The 20893-nt window shown below is 44.4% G+C and overlaps 1 protein-coding gene across 1 annotated transcript; it reads left to right on the top strand.

Annotated features, from left to right (window-relative positions):
* The first annotated feature begins 1718 nt into the window (after positions 1-1718).
* Positions 1719-12325, top strand: CRYBA1 (crystallin beta A1). The gene is made up of 6 exons (XM_036769009.1): positions 1719-1749; positions 4448-4512; positions 6362-6480; positions 10191-10332; positions 11314-11456; positions 12178-12325. Exons 1-6 carry the CDS (start codon positions 1719-1721, stop codon positions 12323-12325), a joined length of 648 nt encoding a protein of 215 aa, XP_036624904.1.
* The last annotated feature ends 8568 nt before the right edge of the window (positions 12326-20893 follow it).

Genomic DNA, 20893 nt, shown 5'->3' with positions numbered 1-20893 from the left:
AGGAATTTTATTGTAATAACCAGAATTTCTTTTGGGCTTTAAGGTATCATTAGAGAGGTCAGGGACTGTTTGATTTTGTTTGTATTTCCAGAGAAGAGAGACACAGAGAGGAGAGAGAGGGATAGGGAGATGAGAGACAGAGACAGAGAGAGGAGAGAGAAAGGAGAGAGGAAAGGGAGATAGAGAGAAAGGAGAGGAAAGGGAGGGAAGAGAGAAAAAGGAAGGGGAGGGAGAGAGAAAAAGGAGAGGGAGGAGAAAGACAGAGAGGAAGAGAGGGGAAGAGGGAGAGAGAGAAAAAGGAGACGGAAGTGAAAGAGAGAGGAAGAGGGGAGAGAGAAAAGGAGAGGGAGGAGAGAAAGAGAAAAAGGAGAGAGAGAGAGGAAGAGAGAGGAAAAAAAGGAGAGACAGACAGAGAGACAGAGACAGAGAGAATTCGAAGCAGCAGAAGGTGAGGGTCTGAGTCCTGCCTGGGACACAAACCAGAACTTGCTGAGAAGTCGGTGACCTGCGTTGGCCGAGAGATCCACTCCCTATACGTACATATATACGTTCACATATATGTATGCACACATATATAATAGACGTCTTTGGCTAGTTGCTAGCATTCACGTGTTTGGAGCCCTTTGGTGACTAATCTGTTGATCCAGAGCATTTGTTAAGTATCTATCATGTGAGGTGTTGGACAATAAAGAGAACACAAAGACAAAAACCCGGCAGTTCTTGCCCACAGGGAGCTAGCATTCTGCCAGAAGCTAGGACTCAGTGGGACTGGAGGCGGGGAATAGGCTTCCAGATCTTCCCCAGTCCTTGGAGTCTCTCCTCCGAGCAGACAGAAGAGCCAGTGCCGACCCTCCTAACTGGGCTTCCTCTCACCAGATCCCATCCCGATCCTTGGCCAAACCCGAGGCTGCAAAGTGTGTCTGGGCTGGGTGTGAAGGCTCTAAAGAGGAAGCGAGGAGCAGGTGCAGCCATTGGAACATACCAATGAAGGGTCTCCCTTTTCATCCTTTTATTCCCAGCCCCAGTCCCTTAGCAGTGTGTCTGGCACATAGCAATAAGTACGTTTTCATTCATTAAAGGGATTTTTTTTCCTGAGACCAAAAAAGTTGCCTGGGGCCCAGTCATGTGTGAGTAGAGGGGACGAGGCTGGGGATGGGGTTTGTGGGGCGTAGATGATGGTTTAAGATTGAGGAATGGGGGGAGGTGGGAGGTGCCCTAGGGAATGAGGAATGCTTGTCTCCATCAAGGTAGTTGCTTGGAGAAACAGGGCGATTGAGCCCCTGGGAAGCTCAGAGATGAGGCGTTCACCAGTCCGAGGAGTCATTAAGCGTGGACGGGGCTTCAATTATCCAAGCACTAACCAGGTAAAATGAGGTACATGGGGCCTCCCCTCCTTGGCCCCTGAAGCTAAGGCCAGTTTCCTGTCCTACTAAGGGGTCTTTCTTCCAGCAGCATTCAAAGGCAGGCATGGAGAGATCAGAGCCCCTATTCCCAACCCCCACCAAAATGTCCCAAGTCCAGCGGGCCTGCGTCCACAGACAGCAGCGGTGGCCAATTTAGATCCCTTTAAACAAAAACCCAGACAGCCCTGGCCCAGGGAGCTGAGCTGCCCAAAGCCCCAGGGATCACCTAGAGATCTAGGCAGAGAAAGCATTGTGCTGACAAGCTAGAGGTGGCCGAGTTATATAAAGGAGCGCTCTGGGCTGAGCTGGTACCAGATGGAGACCCAGGCTGTCCAGAGGGAGCTCGGTGAGTGAAGCTAGCTGGGTTCCTCTTAGCCATTCCTAGTCCCCAGCTCTCAGGGCTTTGGGTTTGAAGAGAAGGGGCTGCAGATACCTGCTAATCGGGGGTGAGGGGGTGGAGATCGCCATCCTGAACCCTAGAAGGGTCTTCTGGGGCCCCTGGAAGAAGGGAGTCAGAGCCAGATTAGCTCTATTCCCCAAGCAGCCCCTGCGGGGTTGGAGGGATCCTCGAAAAGAGTGGAGTGGGTATTTTGGAAGAGTGGCTGTCTGGAAATGCGGTTTGGCTGTTGAGAAGCATTGAGTTCCGTGGGTTGATATGTTTATCAGTACTTTGCTCCCATGAGTCTCGCAGACCCTTAGAATAAGAAAGAACCTCAGGGGTCAGGTAGTCCAACCCCTTCATTTTACAGAAAGCAGAGGCCTAGACAAAGCAGGCCACTGAACTTGGAGTCAGAAAGACTGGTGTGTGACCCTGGGCAAGTCACTTAACCTGCCTGCCTCAGTTTGATCATTTGTAAAATGTCCATCCTAGGAAGGGATGACTGGAAACAGATCTTAGCTTTCAAACACACACACAGAGCCCCCCAAAGTCCACAAATGAGGGTCTGCAGGCTTAGTGGGAAGGGAGCAGCTCTGGAACAATCACCCCAACTGCCCCCTTCTGAGCCCCCCATCCCCAAACTACCTCAGCCAATCAGCTTTGAGCTCTAGAAGGAGGCAGCTCCCTCGGTCCACACCTGACCGCTCTAGTCATCGCTGTCCTAGGATGGAAAGATTCTTCCTCCACCCCTCACAGTTCAGTCAAACCAGTACTGGAAAATTTCAAAAGCAACTTTACCAGGAAATTCCCCAAAAGGGGAAAACACCCCCAAAAGATTATATGCATGTACTGAGGTCCTAGTTTTAACTCCAGTGTGACTTGGCTGAAACAGTCTACACAGGTCAGTCAGTTGGTCAGTAAACATTTATTAAGTGCCTACTGTATACCAGGCATTGTGCTAAGCTCTGGGGATACAAAGAAAGGCCCAAAGAGTCCCTGCCCTGAAGGAGATCACAGTCTAAGGTGGGAGACAGCTTGCAAATAACCATGTACCTAGAACTATGTATGTGTCTACAGAGCAGTCGGAAGGTGATTTCAGAGGGAGGGCCCTAGCTGTGGGAGGGACCAAGAAATACCCCTTGCAGAAGGAAGAAAGCCAGGAGGCCAAGGTGAGGAGGGGGAGCCTTCCAGAGATGGGGGAGCAGCCAGAGCAAAGGCAGAGATGAGTGTGCATACAAGGCAGAGAGTCACTGGATCAGCAAATCTGAGGAAGGTGGGTCAGCCAGCCTCCTTCTGGATTAATTTATTTACCCTCTGGGAGGGAGTAAAGTGGGAGTGCTGCACTTTAAGTCAGAAAGATCCGGGTTCAAATCTCACTTCTGATACCTACTAGCTGTGTGACTGTGGTCTAGTCACTTTACATTTGTGAGCCTCAGTTTCCACCCCTGTAAAAGGTAAGGGATAGGAGGCAGATTAGATGGCCTCAAAGGCTCCTTCCATCTCTAGTTCAATGATCCCATGGTACTAGACTGACTACAGTTTGGTAGAAAGCAGGGGATTTGAAGTCCAAGGACCCAGGATCAAATCTAAGCCTGCCACACACCATTGGCATGACTTTGGGCAAGTCCATGTGCCTTCTCTGGGGCTCATTTCTAAAAAGGTTGGGCTAGATCTCTGAGGTCCCTTCCACCTCTTCATCCATATGAGTCCCAGGGCCAGGCCTGGGTTGGAATCCTAGCTCTGCTACTTTCTACCTATGTGACCTTGGACAAGTTGTATGAAATGTCAGGACCTTAACCAACTCCCTAATTTGAGAAAGGAGGGATTTAAGGCTTGGGAGTCAGTGACAAGGCTGAGACTACAAACAGTCTTCCTCCCCACAACAGGGATAAAATGGCACCATGGAGAATGCCAGATTGGGAGTCAGGATTGAAATCCTACCTTTAACAATTATTAGCTTTGTGACTTCAACTAAGTCACTTAACCTTTCTGAGGCCTCAGTTTCCTCTTCTGTAAAATAAGGAATTTGTACCAGACAATTGCGAAGTTCCTTCCAGTTCTAAATACCCATGATTTTAAATTATTCTCCACATGATGGGCCTCAGTTTCTTCTTCTGTAAATCTAGGAGCCTGCATTAGATGGTCTCTGAGGTCCCTCCCAATTATAGAACCTGCCTTGAATGATGGCACACATCTTTTGTGTGCTGCCTTATTTGAACTTTACAACTCTGTGAGATACGTACTTAATGGTACTATTATCTTCACGCTACAGATGTGCGAAACTGAAGCTCAGAGATGTTGGAGGTAGGATTTGAACCCAGGTTCCTCCTGACAGCAAGTCCAATGCTCTTACTGCTCAGGATAGGCACTAGGCTCTAGCTGCCACTGATACCCAGCCCTCAGTCTTTCATCCAGAAAATTAACTGGGTTGGATCATGTCTCCAAGGCCTCAATCTCGACTTTCTGGATTCTGCAGTTTCAACTGAGACCGCAAATGTAATTGTAAGAAGTCTGTGTATGGACTCATAGCACTTTTGGGGGGACATGTGGGAGGTGGAGAAGTAGAAATGTGTTTGAATTGATGATGGAGTTCTGGGCTTAGGAGAGAGTGATCACATTTGTCTTGAGTCAGGACCCCAAAAGTGATCTTTTCTTTCTCTTGCAGAAACTGCGCCAGCTGCTAGAATGGCTCAGACAAACCCTCTGCCTGGGCCTCTAGGGCCATGGAAGGTAAGCCCATCAGCTGGAAGACCAGGGAAGGGATGCCTGTCCACTTTGGTGAAAGGGCATGCTGGGAGGCGGGCTCTCAGAGAGTCCCAAGGCAAGTGCCAGGGACCAGAATTAACTGGCACTTTCTGCTGGGCTGTTGCAGCTGGTAAAATTTGACCATCAACTGGAGAGGCAAGAAAAGCATTTGTCTACCCTAGGAAAGGTTTTGATGCTGAGGCTGTGCCCCCAGCGTTTGCCATCCACCAGAAGCTTTGAACCTTCAATGAAATCCAAAGCAGTTGATTTATAACAAAATAAATACCTCCACACCAAGTTGAGTGGGATTTCCTGGAGATCAAAAGAGGAGGCATTTTAGAAAGTCGTGTCTCTCTTTGGGCCATCCTGGCTGGCTCCTTACTTTGTCTACAGCTAATCCTGGCAGTCCTGCCCCAAGGTTGGGCCACAGCCACAGGTGGGGCAAGACCTCAGGACAAAGAAGGGAGATTTTTCTGCTGATTTGGAAAGAGAATTCTACAGGCTGGGGTGTGGGTGGGAGGAATCTCAGGCTGTGTCGGGGGTGGGGGTGGGGGGCTGTGATCTGTGGCTACACTGATAAAATGAGTTATCTTGGAAAAGAAAATATACCCAAGGCCACACCAGTCATAGCCCACATTAAGGTCTTATACAAAGCAGGAGAGCTGGATTCAGACTTCCAAACCACACCAACTCCCTTCAGTTCAGTAATGCCATTTGTGTTCATAGCATCAGAGATCTGGAGCTGGAAGGGACCTTCAAGGTCATAGAGGCTGACCCCTTTGTTCTACAGATAAGGAAACTAATTTGCACAGGTCCCGAAGTGACTAAGTGTCTGTGGCAGGATTTGACTCTTCCTGCCTCTAAATCCACAGTTCTATCCATTCTATTTGTTCTTGTTCAGATGATTTTCAATCGTATCTGACTCTCCCTGACCCCATTTGGGGTTTTCTTGACAGAGATACTGGAGTGGTTTGTCATTTCTTTCTCTAGCTCATTTGACAGATAAGAAACTGAGGCAAACAGGGTTAAGTGACTTGCCCAGGGTCACACAGCTAGTAAGTGTCTGAAGCCAGGTTTGAACTCAAGTCTTCCCAACTCCAGGCCTGGCGCTCTATCCCCCATCCCACATAGCTGCCCGTCGACTATAATATGCTATGCCTGTTTTACAGATGGTGAAACTGAGAACCTAAAAAAGAGAAATGACTTGACCTCAAGATCACCCAAGGAATTGCAGACAGAACCTATGTTTCCTTGTTGAGGAGTAGTATGGTAGAGTAGGGGAAAATCTCTAGAGTCAGGAGACCTGGGTTTGAATTCTGCCTCTGCTACTTACTAGCACTGTGATCTTGGGTAAGTCACATTAAAGTTGGACCCTTAGAGATCCTAGGATCTGGAGCCACAGAAATGGGAGGAGACTCTGCTCTCCTTCCCAAGGGGCTCTCCCTCCAATCATGGGTCCCTGCTCCTATGCCTCCATTCCAGGCTTGGCCCCTGTCCTTGCTGACATTGTGGATCAGGGTGTCAGTGAGAGTCCCCACCTTAAATCCCTCTCCCAAGGTCTATTTAGGAACCTGTGACATGACCCTCCTACATGCCTGGAGTGTTTAAACAACTTCCTTATTCATCAGGGAATCGCCACTAGATAAAAATAAGGGAATCTAAGACTTCCTGAGCTACTGTGGGTTATTTCTATACTTGCTTTAAAAAAAGCCTTACCACAAAAACCTTTCCTTCTGATAAATGGGAGCATAAGGTCAAGGAAAGAGTCCCTTGCCTGCCTTGCTTCTCGCTTAGCAAATGTCCTCATCCCCATCCTCCATTCCTTCTGTCACAGGTAACCATCTATGACCAGGAGAACTTCCAGGGCAAAAGGATGGAGTTCACAGGCCCCTGCCCCAATGTCTCCGAATGCAGCTTTGACAATGTCAGATCCCTGAAGGTGGAGTGTGGCGCGTGAGTATCCAGCAGCCCAGCAACCCTGCCAAACGACCTATTCTGGATGTACCCAGAGCCGTAGCCAACCAAAGAAAGGCCAGTGGGGAGGGGCTTCCCATCTCTCAGATGATCCTATAATCGGTGTTGTTGTCCCATGACGGTACCTCCCTCCCAGGGTTGTTATCAGGATGAAATGAGTGCCTGGCATATAGTAGGTGCTTAATTAACGCTTGTTTCCTTCCTTCCTTCCTCCTTTCCTTTCTCTCTCTCTTCCTCCCTCCCTTCCTTCCTTCCTCCCATGTAGTGAATAAAATTTTAGACGAAGTCAGGAAGACCTGTGTTCAATACCTTGCCTTGGCAGCCAGGTCACTTAACCTCTCTGAGACTCAGTTTCCTCACCTGTCAAATGAAGGGGCTGGACTTCTGGTTCTAAGTCTATGATCTATGCTTCCAAGGAATGGAGAAGTGTGAGGAATAGCAGCTAGCATTTTTGTAGTACTTTACATATATTATCTAATAGGTATAGTAACTATTCCTATTCTACAGGTAAGGAAACTGAGACCGAAAGAGTTAGCTGGCTTGCCCAGTGTCCCACAGCTATTAAATGTTTGAGACAGAATTTGAACCCGAGTCTATCCTGGCTCCAAGTCCATTGTGCCCTATCCACACTATGCCACCCAGATAACTATGGTGACCACCACAGGGAGAAGCACACACCCTCTGGGAAGAAGTCTGTCCCACTGGGATGTTGCTGCCCTGAGCCAAAGCCATACTTGTCCCTTCCTAGATATGCCTTTGGGTGGGGCTCTTTAAGAGAATAGCCAGCCAAGAGAGAGAAGGAAGTGTGGGTTCCAAAGAGAAAGGGGAGCCTTCGGGTTCTAGCAATAACTTCTATGTGTTTATAGGGGAGGAGCAGGGAGTCAGTCCCCACAGTACCTACTGATGCATTGATTTTAAAAACACTAGCCTTAAATGAAAATCCTGCTTTGATGCCTCGCCGGGATCTAGAGGTGATCCTGGGTTCTAGAAGGCTTTATCAGTGAGGGCACAAACTTTGGCATCAACATGATCTTCAGGTATAAGTGGTGATGGCTTGGAGACTCATCACCAGGTTGGCTGTTGGGTGGAAATTTTTGGGGGGGACCAAATCAACTCTTAGAGACAATCTCCAAAATGAGAGAGGGGCCATGCCCCTGACAGAGTTACAGGTTTTGTCACCAGAACTAGAGGAAGTTGGGAGAATGCTTACTGGATCAGCTTGATAATGCCAAGGATATTAAAGGACCAAGCCTGCCACATGGAGGTGGGAACGGAATGATCAGATCACGACCATAGGAGCTGACAGATTACAAAGTAGGTCTGCACCCTGAGCTCTCCTTCCACCCCTTCCCCCTCTCACCCCACTGCTTAGGTTCTCTCCCGTCCCCAAGGGTCCTAATACCAGACGTGGGCTATCTGTAAAGCCTCGTTCCTGTTAGGAGCCGATAAGTGTCCCGAGTCCTCTGCCACAAATCACTCCTAGTTGTATGCCGTATGCCGGAGAGTCCCTACTCTGTCCCAGACTGGACGATGATCACAATAATAATAATTAGTATTTTATGGTCTCCAAAGTGCTATGTATGTATGTGTGTATATACCTCCTTTGATGTTACAACAACCCTTAAGAGAAGTGCTATTATTATAATACCTGTTTTATAGAGGAGAAACTGAGTCTCAGACATTTAAGTCACATGCCCAGGGTGCCACAGCTTAAGTGTCTGCGGTAGGATTTGAATGCAGGTCTTCCCCATTCCACATCTTGCAATGGATTCAGGATACCACAATGCAAAGGCAGAACCTTACCCCTCTGAAAGCTCTCTTGCTAATCCAGCCTTGTTGGGGGATGAATGTGCCATTTGTACCCTGGCTCGTAGGGTCCCACGCCAGCAGGACAGAGAGTGTGGCTTGCCGCAGCTGTATTGGCTGCTGCAGCCTGAGGCCTCCGCATCTCCTTGGACCTGCTGGTCCAGAGAACCCCATTCTTGTTGCCCCGGTCAGAAGAAGTCAGCGGGCTTTCCCCAGGCCCAGCAGACGAGAGTTGCTGCAGCCTGGATCAGTAGAACCATCCATGTGAAAATCCCAGTCTTCCAGGGCCCCCTTGTGGATGGTCAATCTTTCTGTCCTGACAAGAAATCTCACTCTTTTCCCCTACCCTGTCTCCTCACAGGTAGATAAAAACCAGAGTCCACTTTGTCCTCAAGGGAAAGGTTGTCGACTGACTCACTGATTGATGCCAGAATAAGGAAAGCAGGATGGGGTGGAAAGAGGAAGGGAAATTACAACAAAGTGTGAAGTCAATTAACAACAGTGATAATAATTAATATTTATATAACACTATGGGCCAGGCACGGTGCTAGGCTAGGTGCCTTACAAATATTCACTCGATCCTCAAAACAACCCTGCAAGGTGGCAGCTACTATTATGCCCTTTTTACAGATGAGGAAACTGAGGCAGACAGAAGTTGTGATTTACCTGTTAGTTAGTGCCAGGGGTCAAATCTGAACTCAACTCTTCCTGACTCTAGACCCCATGCTCGGTTCCCTGTGTTACCTAATTGGTCACAGGACCCAGGAGACAGCTTATTCTTTTACCCTGGGGCTGTAGATTTGGGTGATCTAAGGAAAACAGGAGCCTGATAATACCTAAAATCTCACTGAGCTAGGCGGACAACTACTGCAATCCCTCTAGCGAAAGGGTGGGCAGGGCGATGGAGCCAGGTTAGGACGGCGGTGGAGCCACATCAAAGACAAAGCCACCAGATTGTGGAATCGGAGCTCCAAGTATGGAATTTGAGTAAGGGGGAAAAAATTAAGGTAGGTTCTCAAGTTAGAGCATTCTTGGGATCCTGAATGGGCTATTAGGTGACTGAAGTAGCAGAAAGAACACTCAGTTTGGTGTCAAAGGAGGTGAGTTTGAATTCAGGCTCTATAACCTACTAGTCTGGGCAAGTGGGTGGCACCATGGCACATAGAATGCTGGGTCTGGAATCAGGGAGATGCATCTTCCTGGGTTCAAATCCAGCCCCAGGCCCTTACTAGCTGTGTGACCCTGGGCAAGTCACTTTGCCCTATTTGCCTCCGTTTCCTCATCTGTCGATTGAGCTGGAGAAGGAAATGGCAAACCATTCTAGTATCTTTGCCAAGAATATCCCTCCAAAATGGGGTGCACAAAGAGTCAGACATGACTGAAACAACTGAAAACAAACCTACTAGCCACATGACCTCAGGTAAGTCTAGTAATCTTTCAAGGTCTGTTTTTTCATCTACAAAAAAAAAAAAAAAGAAAGAAAGAAAATGCGACTGGACTAGATCACCTCTAAGATCCCTTCCAGATCTAAATCTGTAATATGGGTTCTGATCAGGTGAGGACCAGTTTTCCAATAAACTCTCAACCTCTTCACTGAAGGAGTACAATAAATTATCCAAAACAACAAAGAAACCAAAAATTCCATCTATCGCCCTCCCCATTTGGGTCCCTGGTGCCATCCCGATGAGGTCGATACTTAAATGAAATAATGTAAACTATAAATGGTTACGTGTATGTGAATTACTGTTATTGCTTATTCCATGAGGCAAGGTCCCACGGGTGCTACGGCCTGGATGATCTCCTTGGAAGAGTCAATATATTTAAGTGAATGATGTCTGTTGTTTTAGTCTCTCTGGGCTCAGACTTGACCCGTCTCTCCACAGATGGATTGGTTATGAACACACAAGCTTCTGTGGGCAGCAGTTTGTCCTGGAGAGAGGAGAGTACCCACGTTGGGAAGCCTGGAGTGGGAGCAATGCCTACCACGTGGAGCGTCTCATGTCCTTTCGCCCAATCTGCTCTGCGGTGAGTAGCGCGAAGCTTGCGGTCCAAGAGTCCCTCAGATTTTTCACACAGACACGGTCCAAGGGAATGGCATTGGGGAGCATCCTTCTGCTTTAGGACAACCTAGTGCTATCATTTGTCCTTGCTTTACTGGCCAGGTAAGCTGAAAGCCTCATGGTGGGGGTAACCTCAGTGTAAACGACACCCAACCGGATTACTTTTACCTTAAACGTTTAAGAACAGATGGCTGGCAGCTGAGTCTACCATGTGGTAAGGGAAAGAGGATGCTCCTCAGACAAATTATTCCCCTTTGCTATATATGGGTGGTGCTTTATTTGTTGCAAAAACAGGACAAGTGATTGAAGTAAGTCAGGATGTGGCTCATCTGTCTGCCAGAGGCTGTTTTGACCCCTAACTTTGTGAGAATGAGAATCGCCCCACAACAAAACAGGCTGTTTTCTAAAGGTGTAGACTCTGTTACTCTCTGAATGTACAAGGAAGACTGGGTGACCGCTGGATATTGTAGAATGGCTTTCTAATTTTGAAAGGATACTCATTTCCTTTGAAAAGATGCGCATTTTTGAATATACTCTATGATACATTTGAAAGACAGTGCAGCATCATGAATAGAGGTGCAGCCTTTGCAACAGAAAAACCCAAATTCAAATCCTGCTTCTGATAGCACTAGCTGTGGCCAGTAGTCCACAATATCTCAGTACCTAATACCACTCTCTGCCTATCTGTATTAGTAGAAGATGGTTTTTTCCACATCAAGGAATTCCTTACACTGATGGAACCAGAGGTCTAGACCATCAAAAAAAAAATGTTCATTTGAGGATTCCTGAAGCCCTCTCCAGCCCCAAATCATTTTAATCAAGTAAAGTCTATTCCAGGCTTATATTTATTTTGACTAGCTTAAAAGACACTTTTTAAAACAAAGAACTGAGGAAAACAAGACTAGTTTTGGAGTAACTCCCAGGTTTTCTTGTTCTTGGGTTACAGAACCATAAGGAATCCAAGATCATGATCTTTGAGAAAGAAAACTTCATTGGCCGCCAGTGGGAAATCTGCGATGACTACCCCTCCTTGCAGGCCATGGGCTGGTGCAACAATGAAGTTGGCTCCATGAAGATACAGTGCGGAGCGTAAGTGAGAAATGGGATCCAGGCATCAGTAGATATGCCTATGAGTCACTTCATTTCTTTTTTATTGAGTTTTTATGAGCTCTGTATTGCTGGACCAGAAGTCAGAGGACCTGGGTTCAAATCCCTATCCTGACTCTTACAACCTATGTGACCCTTAGACATGTCACTTAAGCTCCCTGGGCCTTTTTTACTAAATTGGCAAAATGACGTTAAATGAGATGATCTCTGAGGATTTTTTGCAACTCACATCCTATGAGCTTTGGTCACAAAAAAGCAAGCCTTCATGGGGCAATATTACACTTATTCACCATTTTAGCACTAGAGATGCCTTAAAATGCCTTTTTTTAAAAAATAAAATCTCTGCCTGAGCAAAGAAACACTAACTGTTCATAATAGTACACAGACCTCCTCCCTCCCTGACCAATTTTTAACTTATTAATGGGGCTTTTTGGTTGGTCATTGAATTCCCTTCCCCATAAGCATTCATGTGGTTCCTAATCCATGTTCCAGTCCAAGTACAAAAAGGACTTTTCCGGCACCACAGGAGTGAGTACCAAAGCATTCTGGGGTGAGAATGGGCTTCGCCATATTCATGAATTAATGTCTCGCAGAATCAGCTTCATTTCACAAATTGGGTTCTAGTAGGATTTCTAGTCTCCCGAGTGTTAAGTCTGACTTTCATTCCCTGTCAGTAACAAGGTACGTATTTGGGCTTTTCTAGATGGGTCTGCTACCAATACCCTGGATACCGTGGGTACCAGTACATCTTGGAGTGTGATCACCATGGAGGAGACTATAAGCACTGGAGAGAATGGGGCTCTCACGCCCAGACTTTCCAGATTCAGTCGATCCGCCGCATCCAGCAGTAGGTTCCCTGAGACTGAGGGAAGCCACCAGCAATCTGAAACCATTCGATTACTTGCTTTGAAAAGAATAATGGGTTTCATTGTACTGCTCATAAACCATCACTTTTGATTTGTGAACTGCTAAAAATTCTCAATAAATGTCATTAAAAGAAGAAACAAAGGCCAAAGGTGAGGACTCAAGAGGTGTAAATAATCATCAAGGGTCCATTTCTATGAAGTCACTACCAGGTGCTGAGCTTGAGCCACTAAAATGCACTTTGTTGCCTCCACAGGCAAAAGTATTCGTGGAAATGGATTCTACAATTTTAAAGGAAATCTAATATCCTTTACATCAGTTGTGACACAGGGCAAAGTTTTGGTCAGTGATGCATTTGCACTGACTTCCAAATGGCTGGGCTTCATCCTGGTAACGCACAAGTAATATCCTCCACTACTTTCCAAGTATTTGTAAAACCATGGTTCAAACGCCACCAAAGGGACTCCATTTATGTAGCAGCAATATGTTTAAAGAGATACATGTGCTAGGAATATTGATATAAAAATAGAAAACTCTGGCTAAAGAAAATGCACTGAATAAGCAGGCAGATTTTGTCTTTGTGGGATTTACATGAAAATCTGACTAGGTAAGGCTCAGCTACACATTCCTCTTATCTCCATTTAAGGGATAACGGTATTGATTTCTTCCCTGTATTCTAAAACAGATCCATCCTGTGCACCTAGTTCCCTGCTGTGAACAAAGTCATGAATTAAGACCAGAATGTTTCTCAGATGCAGGCTGCTCAGGAAAGCTGAATGCTCCCTATACATAAACCCTTTTGGCTTCACTAGCACCATGTTCTCACTGGTGTGCATTAATCTAACGTTCCTCACCCAGCACCCTTTCCCCATCCTAGAAGAAATTCCACACTTTTTTTCTCTGCACAGGGGTGTGGTGAGTGGGGACAAGATCACATAATCATCCAAGAATCGGAAGTTTGTCTTTCTCACTACTCTGAATGTCCCAGTGAACGGTCTAAAGTCCTGTAGCTATTCTTTTACCTGGATTAACTTTGTAGGACTATAGCATGGAAGGGAGAAGATGGAGCCAGCCTATCCATGCTTGCTCAATCTCAGCCTTCCAATACTTTATCTTTTCACCTTGAAAATGCTTAACAGTTAAGTCAATACATGGCTTACTCATACTGCTCTCAGGAAGGGCAAACAGAAAACGGTCAAATGGAATACACAAACACCTCATAAACTTTAAAACTTTTATTCAACAATTTACATTACTTTGATCTACAAATTTTCTGGGGTTTTTTTTTCCGATAAAAGAAGTAAATCTAGTAACGGTTTGCAGAGCTGTTGGGTCAGCAGAGTAAATGAAATTCACGCAGCTTTGTTGTCTCTTAAAACACTGGATGTGAAGACATCAACAAAGAAAGATTATGTCATGTAACTGACACAGACCCTCCTTGGGTTCTATGATGTCAGTTACAGCTACAGCTACAGCAAATACCTAAGCCATTAGCTAAAAGGTTCATCTCTGGTCATTGCTCTCGGATTGGGAGAATGCCTGGCTTTTTGACAGGGTAACACATTTGAACCCTTTATGAAATTACTTGGGAGGCCAGAGAGAAGGGAGAAGGGAAAACCTTACTATTTATGCTGTGGTATTCCATCCTTCCCTCAAACTAAGAGGTAACTCAGCTCCTAAACAGACAAGTTGCCATGACAACCCCCTCCCCGCCATGTTATAGGGTACCGACACAAACGAGGACTGACAGATGCTTTACAATAAGCTCGTCCACCTAGGACAGAGCCTGGGCACTCTCGAGGGCACTTCTGCCTTTCGGGCCATGCAAAGGAGTGGATCTTTTGAGTCTGTAGACGGTAGCATAGTTTAACCGCCATGAATACTGATAATACAGAAAAGAGGTGAGAGGGGGGCGTCTGCCAGTGTTTTTAAAGTCAACACACATTAAGGACCTCCAGGTGGGTTCCAAAACCACTGAAGGTGCATGAGCACACATGTGATGACTGAAAAATTAGCCCTCTTCTGTACACTGGAAAAGTTGTAACATTAGCTATGGATTTCTGCTGGATCTAAGAGCATAGGAGGAAAAACTGTTAAGTGATCTCTTTACCATAATGGTTAGCCTTTCCTAAACAAAGGCCCTAAGCTACATTATCCACCCTCTCCCACCACCCCCCCCCCAAAAGAGAAATCTTTAAAGAATGGTTTAACTAAACCAGATTAGGACATTTATACATTTTTTTTTTTTAAAGCAAACACACAAAAAGTAAAGCTATTTAGTGCATGCAAATTGCACCAACTTAACTGGCCCCATATTCCTACACTGAGTAACAAGGGCAATTGTCCTGGGACAAACTTCCCCAGACAGTTTTGTGCTTCTTCTGCAAACACCCAAAGAACATTTTGGGTGAGTGTAGCAGCTAAACTAATCTCAAAGTCCACTTCCTCTATTTGAACACTTGACTAAAACTATGTTAAAACAGTATGAAAATAACTCAATCCTACCTTTAAACCTGCTTACACTTAAGACATTAAAGCAGCCAAAGCTTCTGTGGAAGTCTTTTCATTCCAACTTAGTCCATATCCCTTCTTTTGATCCAAGAAATACTGGTGTAATTCTTATTAAAGGAAGCAATAGCACAGGGGTAGGGGTGGGAAAGTTATTCAAATCTCCACAACAAAATGACATTTAATGTACCTAAACCAAGCCCTCCTTTCCAAACTGAGTCTACTGTTAGGAGTGCTCTTTCTTCCTGTTTCTGTAGTTTGGCGCTAGACCAGAACTGTGGTCTTAAGTTACAGCCTCCCTCAGAGATGGCAAAGCTAAGAGCAGCATGGAAGAAGAGGGACAGATGATGTCACTTCTGGTAATGAGACACAAAACTTTCAAAACATGTGCATAGCTTTATTCATCTGCTTAGAACTAACCTTTTCACCAAGCTTCAGCAAAACCCAAGTGTGCAAAATGCGTTTCTAAGAAGTAATGCGAGCAAAGCGTTCACATTCACACTGGCACAAGTACAAGTCACACTAGGGAGAGCGAGTCTGGAGACGTGATGGGGAAAGGAACAAACGAGAATTGCACAGTTCATCATTTCCAGACAATGGTTGCAGACAAGCATTTTTCTTTATTTTTGTTTTTATTTAATAATAAGCAAGGTGCTGTATTTTAACAAAAACTTTTAAATTGGAAAGAGCTGATAGCGCTCTAGCAGCTCCCACAGAATTCCAGAGCAAAGTTGGCTCCATCCCCCCCAGGGTTTTGCAAACAAAGCATTTTAGGACCCCTTTGGTTAAAGGGGCAGGGAGAACATCGAAAAGGAACACAAGAAATGCTGTCACATGACTTCAGGAAGGTGCTAAAAGCCAGCAGGTAGCAGGAAGAGAAGGACCAGAAGAGAGGACTCTTGTGACTCTCCTCACAACCTACAGAACAGCCACTAACACATTAAGAGTAAAATATAAATTGCCCCAGTTCTAAAGCAGTTCCAGTTTGTGACAGGACTGATAACCACAGAGATCAAAGGGTGAGCTCATCATTCAGCATGAAATGGCAAGAACGTGGACCTCAGAAACTACTAAAAGATCTATTTTTTTTTCTTAAAAAAATACACATGCAAGGCACATTGATATAAAAATATAAAACTCTGGCTAAAGAAAATGTACTGAATAAGCAGGCAGATTTTTGTCTCTGTAGTATTTACATACCATGGGCAAAATTTAAATTTTGTTCTCAAAAAAATCTGACTAGGTAAGGCTAGGCTACACATTCCTTATCCCCATTTAAGGGATAAAGGAAGTGATTTCTTACCCTATTTGGTGTTTTCTTCCCTGTATTCTTTTAACAATTTCCTTTAAGATTTCTTACTCGTTTAAACATTTTCCCTTCCCTCTTGCCAAGTCCCACTTAATCTGTTTATACCTGGGTTTACCTTTGGTCCAAGTCAACAGATATAGTGGAAGAGTCAGTCTAGACTCTAAACAGACTAAAGCATGCATTACCAGTACCCCTTCGTGGTCAATATTTTCCAGTATAGGAATGAATCTCCCTGCGGTCTCCATTTACTTTTTAAGAATTTATGCAAGTCCACTCATTACCTCTTTTGCAAACTCATTATTGAATGATGCAGTATTGGGGGAACTGTCTTTACAGAACACCTATACTACCCTCTCCCCCGACTAAAACAGACAATTATAGGTTCACCAGGTAATCTGAACATCCCCTGTCCCCCTCCCCCCCACAAAAAGGGACAATTTCTCTTAAATATAGACTATGGGGATATTAAGTCTAATTGGCTAACAGCAGCACTTAAATGACGATTTCCCATCTATATATTCATCACATTAAGGAAAGTCATCACCCAGGGCAACAGAATTCAAGGTTCTTTTCCAGGAAGTCACATATCTTTTTTGACTTTAAGAAGTCATTTTCCTCCCTTCTGCCTCCATCTCCTGACACAGGAGGAAGAATAAGGGCAAAGTGATAGGGATAAACATAAGGGATTACTTTTTGATTGTGGAAAGGGAACTTTTGTTAAGGCCAAAAAGCTTTATAGTAACAGGCTCATACTGCTTTTGTCGCCCAGTTATTGTCTTTCATGGGTATCATGGTCAGCCACCTCCGCTGATGTGCTCCCCCTTCTCCTCTTCTCTCCCTTCCCACAGTCTCCTAGTCACTCTTGGAGTTAGTGGCTGTGCTGCAGATAAGGGACCTAAGCAACCCAGGAAGAATCATGGCGTATTGTTCATGGAAAAAAAAGTGCATCACATGCTTGATTTTCAGTCACTCATAGCAGCAGCAGGAGCTTTAACCCAAGACAACATGAACACAGTCGTATGTCCATTCTTAAGTGCAGCAACACAATGAAATGTCTTCAAGGTCAAGAGAGGTTCCTCAATAAAGAATAAACAACAAACTTAGACTTTTAACAGAGGGTCAAATTAAAGAGGCATAATTCTTATTTACATATTAAAACAAACCATTTGTTAAAATACTTAATCTTTACAACACCTAGCAAAAAAAAAAAATTTAAAATAGAAGACGTAAGAATAAAGCGGAAATTCCTAAAAGCAGTATCCACTTTTGGAACCCTTTTTTAGCACCTGAGGAAAGACTGTAATGGAAAAGCCAACAGTTTCAGCGGCAAACTGCAAATTTTACATCAGCTTAAGGTTGGTATGTTTGTCCCATACAATTTTCAGACCAAAGAGATACAAATGGGACTTAAGTTTTAAAAGTTTCTATTGTTAATAAGGCTGTAGAAAAGGGATACGTACTATGATGTTACAAAATGGCTTTAGAATTCTGAACATAAACAAAGCTTGAGGATGAAGTGTGAAAGAGGAAATATAGATCCACCAATTCCAGAACGCTTAGGGACCTGAGTTTCCCCAAGGATTCCCAGTACCTATTAGCCACAAGCTCCTAGGAATGCAGAAGGAATTGCTTCACTACCAGACTCACCAGTGGTTTGCAAGAGCATACGCAAAACCCTAACTAGACTGCCCCTGGGATTCAGCAGCTATGCCAGGTCCAGGCGTTAAGACTGCAAACAAGCCACCTGCACTATGGTGATGCTATTGTTGTGCAAACTCTCATTACGAAGCTCAGTCCATGCAAGGCACGAGCGGAGTCACTCTGTTCATTGGATCTTCAGTCCAGGTTCACAGTTCTCACAACTTGCACAGACTCATCTACTTGTGGACAATGCACAGAAACGGCTTCCCTCAGTGTTTAGTAATCTTGGCATTAAGGATTAGGGCACCAGTGTGGTTTGCCTGTGCAAACTTGAATAGAAGCTGCTTACGCTTCTAGCCCTGCTTCCTACTTGTCCCTTTTGAAGAACTAAAACACCAAGATGTAAAAAACAACCTTCCCCAAATTACATGGACAAGATTAAAGACCTCTGTCCCTACTTGAGTCGAATTCTCAGCCTGACCTAGTAAGCTACCCTGCCCCCCTGCCCCTCCAAAAAACCTATTGGCCAAATATGTTCTCCTGCAACAGCACTGGGGTAACAGCTCTGTCACATACGGGAATAAAGGCTCTCTTCAGCCGCTGTTTAGTGAAGGTACACATGTCATCTGAGGAAATGGACAAGTGGTCAAGCCAGAGATTCTCTGCAAAGCCAGTTCTCCTCTTTGAGGGAGAACATGGGGTTGGGGAAGGGGCTAAAGAATAGGACCCCCTCTCCATGTTTAGCTGTGGCTCATCAGTCCAATCTTCTCTCCAAGGTCCCCCCCCTTCTGGGGCCATTCAGTGTGTGATATAGTTATCATTTCACACCAAATGCCTTTTCTGAATTTCTCACTTAAGTTCACAGCAATTAAAATGAGAGAAGCTACTGGATAATTTCACATGGGATAGCAGCAGCTACTGTAGCCCCCCTGGAACTTCATTGAGGTTAGTTGTGTCTGTCACTCCATGCAAATTTTTTTTAAAATGGCAATTCTTATAAAAAGATTAAGTTTTTGCAGATTCTCAGTGAGTAGAGACTAGCTAAGCCCCCAAAGCTCTAAAACAGAAAATAGACAATAGTTTTTAGGCCATCTATTTTACAGAAAGACAAGATTCACAAGTTTGCCTTGTCTGGCATTCCTTCTCAGAAGGTAAAGAGCAAGCTGATATTACTAAACATCCCAATATCCCTTCTAAGAAACCTGTTACTAGGAAAGGCAGAAAGCAGGCTATATCTATGCGGTTAACTTCAGCAGGGGTAGGTGGGAAAGGAAGCAAAGATAAACACACCCTGTCTTTAAGGGGGATGGGGGAAGGAATTTACTCAAGACACTTACAGGAAAGTGGTATGTGACATTGGAGCCTATGATCAAGACAGATTTTAAAAGAATTCTTCACCCTTAATTAGTATCTTCATAGCTATTAAAAAAATAGGTCATGAGCTCATTCTTAGTGCCATATTTCAAACACTACCTTATTTTTTTTAAAGATTAAAACCACCTGACTTTACTCTATATAATGAAAACAAATGGCACAAAATAAATACGAGTTTGTTCTCTGAATACTAATACTTTACACACATTCTTTTACTTCCAAGTCTTCACTGTCATTTCCCTCCTCCTCACATGCGAGACACACACGCACACAAACACACTATTTTCAGTCTTTAGAACGTGGGGATATTGTAACCCCTCAGACTGTATTTGGTTTTATGCTACAGTACTAATACTCTGAGTAGAAGGAAAATTCATTATACCCAACAGTAACACATTATCATTATTTAAATGTGCTAAATTAATCACAGCTGAGTTTTTAAAGTTTACACAAAATAATCAGAAAACAGATTAACTCTTAAGATTTTTTTTAATAAGTGCTCTGGAAGGAATTGTGTGAGGACCTAAGGAGAAATTTTTCAGACAAGTAGAGGGTTAAGTGTTACCAAACCTGCACAAAGGAGGTTCATCCCAATGTCCTGCTTGTCCCTCAGTAAAAATGTCCATTAACCCAATGCCCAGAAATACTGACTTAACATGGTAGGGGCATTAGGGTTCCCAGAAAAACAAAAGTTTCTAACTACAGAAATCTAACCATCCAAACCAGCTAAACTTCAATGGAGGAAAACAAAAGTGAAATGTTCAATCTATGAGTACAACTTTCTTCAGGAAAAGGGAGGGCAGGCTGCTCCTTGCCCCTTCCCTAAGGTGAGGGGGCCCGGGGAGGAAGCAAGGAAGACAGGGGCCAACATAGTTTGCTTATTATCTTTTGACAATTTATTTGAAAGTCCTTAGGCTAAGTAGTGTTTCCTCAATACTCACTGAGTTTTGCTTCTACATATGGAAGGTCAGGTTTAAGATCGCTTGGGTAATTTTGTTTCTTAAACAAAAATGTGTATAGAGAAAATATTCATTCAACTCCTGAACCGCACTAACACCAGAAAAGCTGCTGGGGAACGGGATGGGATGGGATGGGGATGGGGCATCATGGGCCAAAAGACTTGAAAACTGAAGGTGAGCAAAACAGACTTGGGAGAAGAGAAAAAAAATGGAATCTGGCCCTAAGGCGGCAAGTGGTTACACAAGGCAATTGAACACACAGCAGAACTTTAAAACCAGTAAAACAAACTGGAGCCTTTTTTTTTTAAAAGCAACCTTATGTTTTGACTTTTTTTAACTTTTAAAATTTTTTATTTAAAAAAAAAAAACCACAAACACAGACTTCTTCCACCTCAGTATTACGCTGCATTTTCCAGTTTGTTCAATGCTTTAAAGCTCAGGGATGCCTCTGCTCGTTATTGTACGAGTGCCTCGGGCATCCTAGCTTTTGGCAAGCAGGCAGGAGACTCAACAGAATTAAAATAGGAACACAGGCAGACTAGATGCAGGGCACATCTGTAAACATATTATACATTTCAAAATTACAACATTTGTAAAGGTGATACAGTTTACAGGTGAAATGAAACTATTCTGGAACTGGCCAACCACAAGTTTCTGAACCTGGACTGATACAATAAGTTATTTTTTTTAATATATATATTATGTATAAAAAGCTTGTTTACATAAAATGGAGTTGGCAATCCATGCTTATAATTTTAAAATCT

Source organism: Trichosurus vulpecula, chromosome 7 (genome assembly GCF_011100635.1).
Source record: "Trichosurus vulpecula isolate mTriVul1 chromosome 7, mTriVul1.pri, whole genome shotgun sequence".
Lineage (NCBI taxonomy): Eukaryota > Metazoa > Chordata > Mammalia > Diprotodontia > Phalangeridae > Trichosurus > Trichosurus vulpecula.
Note: the sequence above shows the minus strand (reverse complement) of the source record. Positions and strands in the feature narration are given on the sequence as shown.